Source organism: Dreissena polymorpha, chromosome 11 (genome assembly GCF_020536995.1).
Source record: "Dreissena polymorpha isolate Duluth1 chromosome 11, UMN_Dpol_1.0, whole genome shotgun sequence".
Classification (NCBI taxonomy): Eukaryota; Metazoa; Mollusca; class Bivalvia; order Myida; family Dreissenidae; genus Dreissena; species Dreissena polymorpha.
The window spans coordinates 28,126,996-28,140,843 of NC_068365.1; the positions used below are offsets into that span (position 1 = coordinate 28,126,996).

Below are 13,848 nucleotides of genomic sequence, written 5' to 3' on the forward strand. Positions count from 1 at the left end.
GTCAAAATGGCAGAACAACTTGTGGCCGACAAATTGACATTATCAGATGCGCCAAAGAAGCTAAAATCAAAAGTGTGGCAGTATTTTGGTTTTCGGGATGGTGGCCCTCCCGATAAAGCTACATGTAAACTGTGCATCACGGACTTGGCGTACCCTAAGTCCGGCTCAACCACTAATCTAATGCAACATGTCAAACGCAAACAAAATGTTGGTTTAGCAGGAGGTAGCACCATTGCAACTTCTCAAATCTCCAGCCTTATTATTATTTACCTGTATTTATTTATTTATTTTATTATTGTGTAGTCAGCACAATCTTCTAATCAGAAGTAAATTGATATTAATTTTGAGTTCCTAATTTGCTATTCTTTTTTATATGTTTTATTGAAATATTGACATAGTTTGTAAGAAAAATGGTAAATTTGCTAAATATATCTTACAAATGTTAATTTAACACACTTTCAACAGTTTTTAAAACACTGTTGAACCAACTAAACTATATCTAACTAGAAATGGCGTGGCAGAGGCCGACGCGTATCCCCACGCTGCATATTTGACCCAGGGGGGCGCCCCAGAGTAAATAATGGGACCATGCATAGTTGTGATCTTATTGTTATCAGATACAGTACACTCCACGCGTTTTCCCCAAAAACAAAAAACGCGCTCACTCCGCGTTTTTTTTCCTGCTAGCGAGTGTTTACGCGGAGTTTGAAAGCGAGGTAAAACGCGGCGTTCCGCCGAGTTCGCTAATTCCCGCAGCGTTTATTGCTTTAGCCTAGTCGGTAAATGCAGACAATTTCCGTTCTTATCAGCGACAGCCTCGCAACACTGCTTTAGCAGTGTGCTACTAGGCATGCCAAAAAATATAAATATTGTTATCAAAAAATGTTTAAATACTGTATAACAATATAGATAATTGTATAGAAAATTAATACGTATAAAAATTATGTTTTTTAATTCACAGGTATGTCTACAATATGAATGAATATACGACATGTCGTGCGTTTTGACAAATTAATATTTAAATCATAACAGATATAACACAAGGATAAATGTTCTGTAAGAATTCCAAATGAGAATAATAATCAGTAATCCCAAACACACTACGATTTTTAATGTTAACACAACGTTTACAAATGCTTCCAATATACAGTCATCATGTATATTTCCAGACAAAAGCGCGCGAAAATTAGGCTGCAATGTACAAGGTCAAGGTTTACTCCTGCAAAGCGTGCGTATATTGATTTTTTTATACAAACTTTGTAGCGCAGAGAACACTTAATTCTGTTGATTTCGGTTAAAAGTTTCTGTGGTATTTTTTAACAAAATAATATCGCGAATAAGTTGATATTTCTTCCAAAATAATTTCAAATCGAACACGCCGAATCTTTATCGTTACGGTATTTTAGTAGAGTAATTATTTTAACAGTAATTGTACTGTAAACTGAGTTAAGAAGACATCTGGACGGAACTGGATTAAGTGTTTGACGTTATGAAAACACGCAAAGCTTGTCTACTAACCTATTGTATAGACTGCTGTCTGCGGTGTTTTGACAAAAGAGATTAACATGTGTGAATGTCACTCTGCCGATTTGGTCCATAATTACTGGTAAACATTGTTTTGAATGTCGACACAATTAGAATACAACTGTGAATATTTAATGCAACTATCAACTCAATAGTTACCACCTTCTTTTAGCAATCGATGGAATAACCTACCTACAAATAGAAAATAAATGCATTAGTGAGCAGAGAATCGACTTTGTTCCTACAATTAAAACCATTCCTTATGCATTCGTTGAACGTGTTTACTTGAGTGAGTTGAAGCGGCTTTCCTTTGATAACGTCAAACTGTCAATTCACACAGATTTGCGAGACTTGTAGGGTCCTTGGTCATTTGTTTACATGTTCAGTATAGAAAAAACACCTGCGTTATTACATGAAAACTTTGGATTAAATTATCAAAATAAAAACAATGTTGCAAACTTATTGGTAATATTAATTGGTAAGTATCAGTTTAAAGACGACGTTTTGTTTATCCTAAATCATTCCGGGCAAAATTGCACAACTTAACTCTCATAAGTTTGTCTTGTTTCCCTACAGTTAACCTGTTCCTGAATTTGGTCAAGACCTTATTCTGTACAGAAAAACCCCTCTCACATCCTGCAGTATGAACAGCAGATGTCTGTGTTGTTACAGTGTACATGTATATGTATTTACATTTTACGTTACCTAGGACAGAATACTGTACGATCTGTATCACTATTATGTATGTGTACTGTATAAAAATAACAGATGCTTTTTATTTCAGAATTTGCAAATTTGTAATCGTCACTTTAGAAAAACCAACAATGCTCAATTAATCCAGAAAAATATAATTACATTGCTTTACTACATGTATATATCTGTCTGCGCTCACAACAGACGAACTCAAACTGTGTTTTCCGCTGTTTATTCTTCACATTTAAACCACATGGTTTACATCGAGGCTGTGTTATCGATAAATCTCTACACAGCGAGTTAAAATTGTTTAGGATCAATTTTGAAAACCATTTTTGGGTGGCATTTTCTTTGTTTACCATCCAGGACAGGCAAATAAACATCCAACAAACTTTTAATAAAACGCCATAACTGATTGGATAATTGATATATTTCATCCAATCAAAATACGCATACTACATTCCGAATGTAGTAATGTGACTTCCGTTCTACTTTTCAAAATGGTGTTGACATGTGTTTCGCTTATCTCCACGAATCGAACTTGGTATCATGTACAACTTTGACGATGTTGAAAATCGGAGTTTTTAAACAATGCGTCCCAAGGACGCACATGCTTGAGAATGATGTGTCCCCAGAAAAAACATGCGCCTGGCACGCGGGACGCACAGCAAAATGAATCACTGTAATTCCCCTCAATTCTTACTTGTTGGACATACACATTACTACATGTTAAACTGTTGCCAGTACATGCATCATTTTTCGATCCCGATAGAGGGGGTATTGTTTCATCCATGCTGGTCGTGAACTTAGTTTTTAATGCCCCTTTCGAAGAAAAGGGGGTATATAGTTTTCGCACTGTCCGTCAGTCTGTCTGTCTGTCTGTCAGTCTGTCACACTTTTCATGTCCGCTCTCTAATTTAAACAGCTTGCATCCGATCTTTACCAAACTTGGTCAGAAGTTGAACAGGGTGGCCGCTTAACTTGAAAAGTCAGGGAAATTTGATTTTTTTTTCAAGGTCAGTGAAAAGTCAGGGAATTTAAAAAAAATGGTCAGTGAAAATTGAAATTTCAGAAAAGTCAGTGAAAAGTCAGGGAAAAATAAAATTTTGGGTCGATGCATAAGTTATTTATTAAGTTATTTAGTGGCTATGGCAGTCTTCAGGTATCATTTGTTTTAGCAGATTAAACAGTATATTATTAATTTGAAATGTTTTGACTATTTCTACATTGTATGTACATTAAACATTACCATGTGTAAAGCATGTTCAAAAATGAAAATTTATCTATTTTTTATCTTTGATTAATTTTTTGTATCCTTGAATGCTCAAAGTCTTTGCAACCCTTGCCCCCAGAGCTGATTAATTCTATTTTTTATGCTTTGCAGGATCATTAGAGATGACAGCATGAAAGAGCTATACTACTTTGGTTATTTATTTCAGTTATCAAGAAGACCTGCTTCTGCTCCTAACTGCATGATTTTCATGTACCGTAGGTTTCCACGAATAGCGCGCTCCCGTGTATAGCGCCCAGGCTGTTTTTTTAAATGCAAAAATGGAGAAAAACTATTTCAATATATTCAAGACAATAAAACCACCTAAATCTGACCGAAAATGGCCAACATTTTACTATTGCATAATCCAATAATCCGGGGCATTGGAAAGCTTAATTAAGCATTCAAAATAGGAAGCGTCATTATGATTAGGAGCATGGGTTGCATAGCACTATACTTTTCTGACAATTTTGTAATTTTCTAGCAAAAGATTAACAGTCCACGTGCGTTTCGTGAAAAACGTGAGAAATTAAGAATTAGTGTACATCGTGTGATTTTTCCTCGGGGGAATAAATGGGCATTACCGGTAAATTTGAATGTCTCATGGGAGACAGGGATACAGTTGTTGAGGTACACCACTGTTAAACGTTTAATATTTATACACACAAAATGCACTTGCATATCTTCACGTTCTCAAGTGTCAATTAGTGTCTTAAATGTCAATTAGCGTGTTAACAAGTCGTGGCACATATTACTCAATAACATCTGCCAATTACGAAGTGCAAAATGACCCCTTTTCACACCTACCGTTACCCGCAAAAAAGACCTCGTTCGCACCTACCCTTGCCTGCTCTCCGGAATGTCGACAACAATCCCCATCGGAATTCATCAATAAAGAAGTGTAAAAACACAAACAAAGAAATGTCCGCAAGTTTATTCAAACAAATTTATTTTTTACCAAAACTTTTCTACCCCATTCATATCTACCAGTAGCGACTTCTTGTTGTTTCGACAAAGGCCCCTCAGTCTGCATGATTATAGAGTGGTAGTTTTCTGGTAAAAAACCATGGCGGCCATTTTGATTATTTACCATTACACAACATATTTTATACCAATTTAGTAGCCAGGATAGTGTTGTATCAATGTATAGCGCGCACCAGCTTTTTAATTTGAATTTTGGAGGTAAAACACTGCGCGCTATACGTGGAAACTGACGGTATTAACCTACAATATATCACAGATCACAGATTGATTTTCTCTTCTAATTTCAGATTTAATACAATGTACACATACATTTTAGATAGACATATTACATGTACCAGAATGAGTAAACAGACATTATTTAATGATTGTTGGCTTAAAGACCCGAAGTTTTCATCATGGGTTGGCAAAAACTCTAAAAATGAAAACCAAGCACGCTGTCTTATATGTGTTGGTGGTTCCTTTACGCTAGGAAACATGGGAAAACAAGTTCTAATCATAATTATTATGTGGTTGTTGTACATGCATAACTTTTTTAGTCCCCTACCGGTTTCACCGCAGGGGACTTATGGTTTGCGCTAAGTCTGTCAGTTCCTCCGTCAGTCCATCCGTCACACTTTTCTGGATCCTGCGATAACTTTAAAAGTTCTAAATATTTTTTCATGAAACTTGGAACATGGATTGATGGCAATTTGGACATCATGCAGGTCATTTCATTTTGTTTCTACGTCTAAAATTCTGGTTGCTATGGCAACAAATAGACTAGAAATACTGCTGAAAATGGTGGTTTTCTGGATCCTGCGATAACTTTAAAAGTTCTTAATATTTTTTCACAAAACTTCGAACATGGATAGATGGCAATATGGACATTATGCACGTCATTTCATTTTGTTCCTACGTCAAAAATTAAGGTTGCTATGGCAACAAATATATTTAAAAAATCTGAAAATGTTGGAATTTCTGACAATGGTGGAGCCGGTAGGGGACTTATATTGCTTGACAATAGTCTTGTTATCTTTGGTTTTGTGGTATTTACTATATAGCCTTGCATCATGCATAGTTGAGTGTACAAGTAGTACTGCTTTGTTTTTTGTTTAATATTTTACGTTAAAGAATAAAATAACATTAAATGGGTGGATTTGGTCGGCTGTATGGGGAGGAGGAGGCTGAATATGTCGTGAAATTAGTCAGTGAAAACCAAGATTTGGTCAGGGAAAAGTCAGGGAAAAGTCAGGGAATTTTATTTTATCAGGTTGGTGGCAACCCTGTTGTATCTAGACAATGTCTAGGTCAAGTTCGAATTTGGGTCATGCCGGGTCAAAAACTAGGTCACAGGTCACTTAGTGCATTTAAAGGATTCAGCATGGTGTTCGCTCTCTAATTATCCCCACGCTTTTTTAAAAGTGTGGGGGTATTGTTGTTATCTCGGCCGTCCGTCTATCTGTCTGTCCTGGCCACTATCTCCTCCTACACTATAAGCACTAGAACCTTGAAACTTACACACATGGTACATGTAGCTATGAGCATATGTGCGACCCTGCACTATTTGGAATTTTGATCTGACCCCTGGGTCAAAATTATGGGGATTTTGGGGTGTGCCGGGTCAGAGGTTTTCACTTATTTTTAGCTCACCTGAGCACAACGTGCTCATGGTGAGCTTTTGTGATCGCCTTTTGTCCGTCGTGTGTCGTCCGTCGTCAACATTTTGCCTTGTGAACACTCTAGAGGCCACATTTATTGTCCGATCTTCATGAAACTTGGTGAGAACATTTGTCCCATTGATACCTCGACTGAGTCAAAAACTAGGTCACTAGGTCAAAAGAAAGAAAAACCTTGTGAAAACTGTAGAAGTCACATTTGATGCCAAATCTTTATGTAACTTTGTCAAAATGTTTGTCTAAATGATATGTTGGTTGAGTTAAAAAATGGTTCCGGTCCATTGAAAAGCATGGCTGCCAGGGGGCGGGGCAGTATTCCTTATATGGCTATTGAGAAACCTTCAGAACACTTAAAGTCACAATTTTTGCCCAATCATCATGAAACTTTGTGGAAACATTGGTTTCATTGATATCTCAGACAAATTCGATGATGGTCCAGATTGGTGAAAAAACATGGCTGCCAGGGGGCTGGGCAGTTTTCTCTATATGTATATAGTGAAAACATGTGAACACTCTAGAAGTCACATTTTTGGTCCAATCTTCATGAAATTTGGTCAGAACATGTCTTTCCTGGTTATGACGGTTGAGTTTGAAAATGGTTACGTTTGCTTGAAAAACATTGCTGCCAAGAGGCGGGGCATTTTTCCTTATATGGCTATAGTAAAATCTTGTTAACACTCTAGAGGCCACATTTATTTGTCCAATCTTCATGAAACTTGGTCAGAAGATTCATCCCAATAATATCTTGAAAGAGTTCGAAAAATGATGCCGGTTGGCTGAAAAACATGGCCACCAGGGAGCAGGGCATTTTTCCTTATATGGCTATAGTAAAATCTTGTTAACACTCTAGAGGCCACATTTATTTTCCGATCTTCATGAAACTTGGCCAGAAGATTTGTCCCAATGATATCTTGGACGAATTTGAAAATGGTAACCTTTGCTTGAAAAACATGGCTGTCAAGGGGCGGGGCATTTTTCCTTATATGGCTATAGTAAAATCTTGTTAACACTCTAGAGGCCACATTTATTGTCCAATCTTCATGAAACTTGGTCAGAAGATTCATCCCAATAATATCTTAGAAGAGTTAAAAAATGATGCCCTTTGGTAGAAAAACATGGCCACCAGGGTGCGGGGCATTTTTCCTTATATGGCTATAGTAAAAACTTGTTAACACTCTAGAGGTCACATTTATTAGCTCCACCAGGGCTTGCACTAAGAAATAAATTTTGGAAGTCCTGACTTCCTGCCCTTTACTTAAGTCCCACTCAAAAATGTTGGAAGTCCAAACAACTTTAATGTTGATGTTAACGGAATGTCAACTGCGTAAATGATCACAAACTCTTCCCATCAATTTTGGGTCACTGTACATCTGTGAAAGTAACTAGATTTATCTTACAAAAAGGCGGAGACTACCCTAGGCTTTAAAAATAGGGAGAAGTTTGGAAAATCAGGGTATAAGTTTGTGCAAACAATATCGACTTAAAAAACAAAACATGTTAATTTCAAAACTTTTATTATTTCTATCATTGTACTATGTTCATTTGTAAAAACAATAAATTCTCATTAAAATCTACGTAATCATAACACATTTAAGTCATTCAACACATTTAAGTAATTTGAGATGTGTGCGGTTGCACATTTTCATCACATATTTATTGTCATTTTATTATCCTCATCCCTATGACTGCATTTGCAACAAAACACAATCTTAATGAATGGTCATGATGGAGCATCTAGTATATCAATTACTGTTTATCCGAATACTATATATGTCCGAAATATGTACACTTAATAAATGCCTTACCAGTCTAACTTAAATAATCCAAACTTTCCTTGTTGTTATCTGGTTTAACAAACCTTATCAGATATTTGTTAAATCCATTGAATGTTTTCTCCATTATTGAACCAACATTACTTGTAATTTGAGTCGCCAGCTTTGAACTGAACGCGGGTTGAATGTGACAATAGGTCAGCCATTTGCAATGTCGAAGGTCATGACGTAGCAATTTAATTCTACTCGGATAATTTATAGCTAATCCAGGAAATGTGTTTTCTGAATGTTTCTGACTAGTTAAATGACTTGTTAGTATAGAAAATGAACTGTGATTCCAGTTTATATAAGGTGTTATTACTCGTAATTATCGGTGGATTAACAAACTGAGAAAATTCGCGGGAACTAATACGGTAGTGAATCTACGTAATTAATTAAACTTTGATCAATTTTGTTTTTCTTTAATTATTTTTGCCGTCTTTCTTTTACCGTGCCGTCTGCCCAAAACCAGCAATTATCTCCTAATCATTAGACAACATATGGCACGCGCAAAGGCACGAGTGTGTTGTTAAAGCAACCAGTTTTAAGCGACTGCTTTGTTACGGTAAATTTGCGATCCGCGCGGGGGGGGGGGGGGTAAATTGTGTAACCGTTAGATGAACAACACACAATAAACTTGCTAATCACCTGCGGGCGATAGCAAATATAAGGAGGCGGAGTTTAGACTGATCGAGACGTGTGCAAAACACATTGAGTCGGCAGAAAGCAGTGTTGATTGAAGTGTTATTTTAATCAACAGCTTACGTCACGGGTTGCTAAATTTTCCGGCGTATGACCAATTTTAAGGAAGTACAGTGGACGTCATGTTGTTTTTTTTATCTGCGTATGGAAACAATTATCAGACGTAATATACGGCCGTTCACCGCTTAGTGCAAGCCTGCTCCACTGGCCAGAGGCCTTCGGGGCTTATGTCATGGTCCTGTGTCCGTCGTGCGTGCGTCTGTGCGTGCGTTAACTTTTTTTTAAACATCTTCTCCTAAACTACTGGTCAAATTCTAATGAAATTTCTCAAGAATGTTCCTGGGGTGAACCTCTTTCAAATTTGTTCAAATTATGCCCCTGGGATCAAATTTGACCCTGCCCCAGGAGGTAAAAAAATTGAAAATTTGCTTATATAAGGCCTATTTTGTGAAAACTTTAAAAATCTTCTCGTCCATAATCATTATGCCTAGGGCTACCAAATTTGGTATGTAGTGACATCTTATAGTTCTCTACCAAGTTTCTTCATATTATGCCCCTGGGGTCAAATTTGACCCTGCCCTGGGGGGTCAGAAAATTGAAAATTTGCTTATACATGTATAAGGCCTATTTTGTAAAAACTTTACAAATCTTCTCATCCATAACCATTGGGTCTAGGGCTACAAAATTTGGTATGTTATGACATCTTATAGTCCTCTACCAAGTTTGTTCAAATTATGCCCCTGGGGTCAAATTTGACCCTGTCCCAGGGGGGGCCAAAAAATTGAAAATTTGCTTATATAAGGCCTATTTTGTGAAAACTTTACAAATCTTCTCATCCATAACCATTGGGCCTAGGGCTACCAAATGTGGTATGTAGTGACATCTTATAGTCCTCTACCAAGTTTCTTCAAATTATGCCCCTGGGGTCAAATTTGACCCTGCCCTGGGGGTCAAAAAATTGAAAATTTGCTTATATAAGGCCTATTTTGTGAAAACTTTAGAAATCTTCTCATCCATAACCATTGGGCCTAGGGCTACCAAATGTGGTATGTAGTGACATCTTATAGTCCTCTACCAAGTTTCTTCAAATTATGCCCCTGGGTTCAAATTTGACCCTGCCCCAGGGGGTCAAAAAATTGAAAATTTGCTTATATAAGGCTTATTTTGTGCAAACTTTAAAAATCTTCTTGTCCATAACCGTATAGCAAAGGGCTTCCAAATTTGGTATGTAATGACATCTAATAGTCCTCTACCAAGTTTGTTCAAATTAAGCCCATCGGATCAAATTTGATCATTCCCCAGGGGTCACAAAATTGAACATATGCTTATATTGGGCCCATTTTGTGCAAACTTTAAAAATCTATTTGTCCATCACCATTTTGCCTATTTCTACCAAATGTGGTATGTAGTGACATCTTATAGTTTTCTACCTAGTTTGTTCAAATTATGCCCCTGGGGACAAATTTGACCCTGCCCTGTGGTTCACAAAAATGAACATAATTATGCTTAAATAAGGCCTATGTTGTGCAAACTTTAAAAATCTTCTTGTTCATAATTATTGAGCCTAGGGCAACTAAATTTGGTGTGTAGTGATATCTAATAGTCCTCTACCAAATTTGTTCAAATTATTCCCCTGGGCTCAAATTTGACCCTGCCCCGAGGGTCACAAAACTGAACATATGACGTTTACCAGGGAAGATTACTGCGGCCGTGTGTCTGTGACCAACAACAACAACAACCTAATCTTGTAAACATGAGATAAAACCCTGTCATTTAGTGCCATTTTAGTTCAGATGGTGACTGCTTACAAAGGAATTGAAGTAAAAAAAAGTGTTATGAATGTTTTTCTTATAAACTGAAAAAAGTCGGGTTTTATTTAAATATGTCGAAAGTGAACATATATCAGGATAAAATTATTTCGGATGACATGTTAATTTCTTGTCTTTTTTTAAGTGTTTAAACCACTTTAATAATATCTTATTGATTTTTAAAACACAACTTCCGTGAACATAATTATTTAAAGAAAATTTAATATATGATACTGCATGGCAGACAATCCGAAACTCCGTCGGACCTACGGACATGTCCGACATAAAAAGTCAAGGGCCGATCGAAATTCTTAACTCGTCGGCCCGGAATGTCCGATAAAATATTTTCAGGTTTTTACAATGAAAATCAAGTTATTTATAGAACATCGGCGGGCTTTGCCGAACATGAAATACCATTGTATTCGCCGATAAGTTAACCCGCTTTTGATTGGTTCAAAATCATCTCGGCGAAAATCGCCCGTGTTCGAAGCTGAATTTTTTTCCGGAATTAAACAAACAAGTAACGGTGGTTCCCTGCACTTTTGCGATGAGTAAATGGGGGAATGCGTAAAGCCGGGATCGATACGTTTAACCTTCGTTCGACACGTTTTTTCGACCGAGTTAAGTTCGCGACTTTTTACAGAAGACCAAACAAGTGCTAGGCGTTACCTTTCAACAGAGACGCACGGAGTTCAACGGCAATTATTAATAATCAGATGATTTAGTTTTCATTTTTCTTATTTTGTATATTGCATTTTATCCGTAATGTGGAAATTTTTAAATATTTCAAAACCTGAAAGTCCTAAAAGGCATGCAGACGACGATTTGCAAGCGCCCACTAGCAAGTGGAAAAAGTATGAGGATAAGCGCCCCCCTCGTAAATGACTCTTTATTGAACTGCTGTTAGTAATTTGTTTCTTATTTTCTACCTCCAGACTGCCTCTATCAAACCTCGTGGAGGGAGAAGAATGAACTATTGTAGGTCCAAAAATGTCAGCATGATAAGTGATGAAACAGTGGAACATGTTGAGGATGAGGAAACAAGTACAGGTAGGATATCTGTTTGTAGTGATTTTATTGAATATTTCACATGTACTCATAATCATTACTTACCAGTCTTGCATTGACAAATTTATTTTATAATCCCTAAACAAATTTGTAGTACATTTTATCTTTTTTTTCCTCAGCACATACCACCACTAACGAGCCAGAGCCTGGGTTGATGATAGATGAGGATGATGAAGATGAAGCTGAGGACGATGACATACACCTTTTAAATAAATATGACACTGACAGTGATTATTGCAGCGACTTTCAGGCTGAGGACTTTAACATTGAAAGAATAATGTGCTTCTCCAAACAATATGATTTAGATTAACATGATAACATGATAATAAAAACACTGTGTCTGTATTTCTAACGTGTTACTTTTTTGTCTCAGTTTTTTATTAATTTTACTAATTTTCTTTGGTCTGACAGAATAACCTAAGGTCTGACAGAAAACTCTGACCAGTCAGACCAAATGTCTGACAGGAGGCTGTTGAGTTTCGGGAAGTCTGGCATGGTAAATTCAAACTTTGTATCCAAGAGCAGGTGTTGGAATTAATGAAGTGCAATCTTCTTAACTATCGTATATGCTGCTTTTTAATAACTAATGATTCATTGTTTCATTTGTGAATTGTGACTCATGAATTGTGGATATGATTGTCAATTGCTCAACGATCCATAGATCTATATATTTCTGACCATTTTATAATTTTCTTAAAATAAGTTATGAATTGATCTTAGAAGTCAAATGTATTACTTAATTATATACATTTATAAATATAAAGAAATAATCTTTAGATTATCATAATATTCTCAAGCCTGTTGGTCTTAGGGATGTGTGGGTTGTTAATTATATTTTGAGATGATTCTTTACAAAGAAAGATGCTACTATTGTATTTCTTATAAATGTGTGAAAGGCTCTAAGAAGGAACCAGAGATTATTAACCCTTAACCAAACACTAACAGGATTTTACGGGTTTGTAGCTGACAACTTTATAAATAATTGTGATAAAAGGAGAAATTGCTCAAGATGATCAATTTCTCCTTTTATCACAATTATTTCTACCCTACCTGATCATTTCCTTCATATTCCATTACAATTTAATTGTCGTCTGCAACCTCTTTCAAATTGGGAAAGTCCAAAATGTGTCGTTTGGTAAAGGGTTAAGGCATTTTGATTCCTATGGGTCTTGTGAATCTGTTTTAAATCAAATGCGTAGATTTGATCTTCAGCATCTAAAAATATGTGAAATAGAAAGAATGACAATATCTTTTGGCGAGATAAATGTACCTACGTTATAAGCAAAGGACCTGTGCAACCATTCCCGGGCTTTTTAGTCTGTTTAGTTAACACGGTAGTTACTTTTTCCATATATAAAAAAGCTCACCCTTTTAACTTTTAAGCACCCAGTGGGACAAGGGATCAAAAGAGAAAGTCACATGCTTGAGTACATTTCAACCTATGCACATTGCACGTTTTTTTCGCATAAAAAAACAGTGGAGCGATACAGGGCCATTATGGCCCTCTTGTTGTCCAATCTTCGTGGAAATTTGTCAGAAGATTGGTCTCAAGGATATCTTGGATGAGTTCGAAAATAAATATGTTTGCTTGAAAAAAATGGCTTCCAAGGGGCGGTCTTCATGAAGCTTGGTCAAAAGATTTGTCCCAATAATATCTTGTTATCTCAGGTGAGCGACTTTGGGCCTTTCAGGCCATCTTGTTTATGTTATTCACTTAAACATTGGCCATAACCTTTGCAATATTGAAGATAGCAACTTGATATTTGGCATGCACGTGTATCTCATGGAGCTGCACATTTTGAGTGGTAAAAGGTCATGGTCATCCTTCAAGGTCAAAGGTCAAAAAACAAATCCAAGGTAAGTAATAAGCTTTAAAGAGAGGTAATTAATGAACCTGCCAAATGATACTTTTTTTTAAATAATTCAAAGCTGCGCAGAAGGGGGCATTGTGTTTCTGACAAACACATCTCTTGTTTTATGTTATTTTACATTAACTTCTTCATTTCTAAACCAATTTACTTCCAATTGATACTGAACATCTCTTATGACAATATTGTCAATCTCAACTATGCATGGCCCCATTACCAACGCTGGGGTGCCCCCTGGGTCAAACATTCGGCGAGGGGATACGCGTCGGCCTCTGCTGCGCCATTTCTAGTTGAAATAGTTTTCATCTGATCTTTACCAAACTTGGTCAGAAGTTGTATCAAGACAATATCTAGGTCAAGTTTGAATATGGGTCATGCCGGGTCAAAAACTAGGTCACGGGGTCACTTAGTGCATATCAAGAATTAAGCATGGTGTCCGCTCTATAGTTTATGTGGCTTTCTGAT

At 36.7% G+C, this 13,848-nt stretch overlaps 2 protein-coding genes across 11 annotated transcripts in view; both read left to right on the top strand.

Annotated features, from left to right (window-relative positions):
• LOC127850825 (zinc finger protein 239-like) overlaps positions 1 to 13,848 on the top strand; it is a 228,633-nt gene that overhangs the window by 184,320 nt on the left and 30,465 nt on the right. The window lies entirely within an intron of this gene.
• Positions 1 to 13,848, top strand: part of LOC127850810 (zinc finger protein 208-like) — a 58,645-nt gene that overhangs the window by 14,332 nt on the left and 30,465 nt on the right. For 3 of the 8 annotated variants that reach the window (XM_052384136.1, XM_052384133.1, XM_052384135.1), the window contains exons 2-3: positions 11,383 to 11,497; positions 11,635 to 13,372. The exons of 2 other annotated variants lie outside the window; for them this stretch is intronic. In XM_052384136.1, coding sequence (XP_052240096.1) covers positions 13,284 to 13,372 — 89 coding nt within the window. In that variant the 5' untranslated portion in view covers positions 11,383 to 11,497; positions 11,635 to 13,283. Of the gene's footprint in view, positions 1 to 1,169; positions 1,229 to 11,382; positions 11,498 to 11,634; positions 13,373 to 13,848 lie in introns of those variants that run through there. 3 more of the 8 variants (XM_052384134.1, XM_052384140.1, XM_052384137.1) reach the window with 3 other exon arrangements.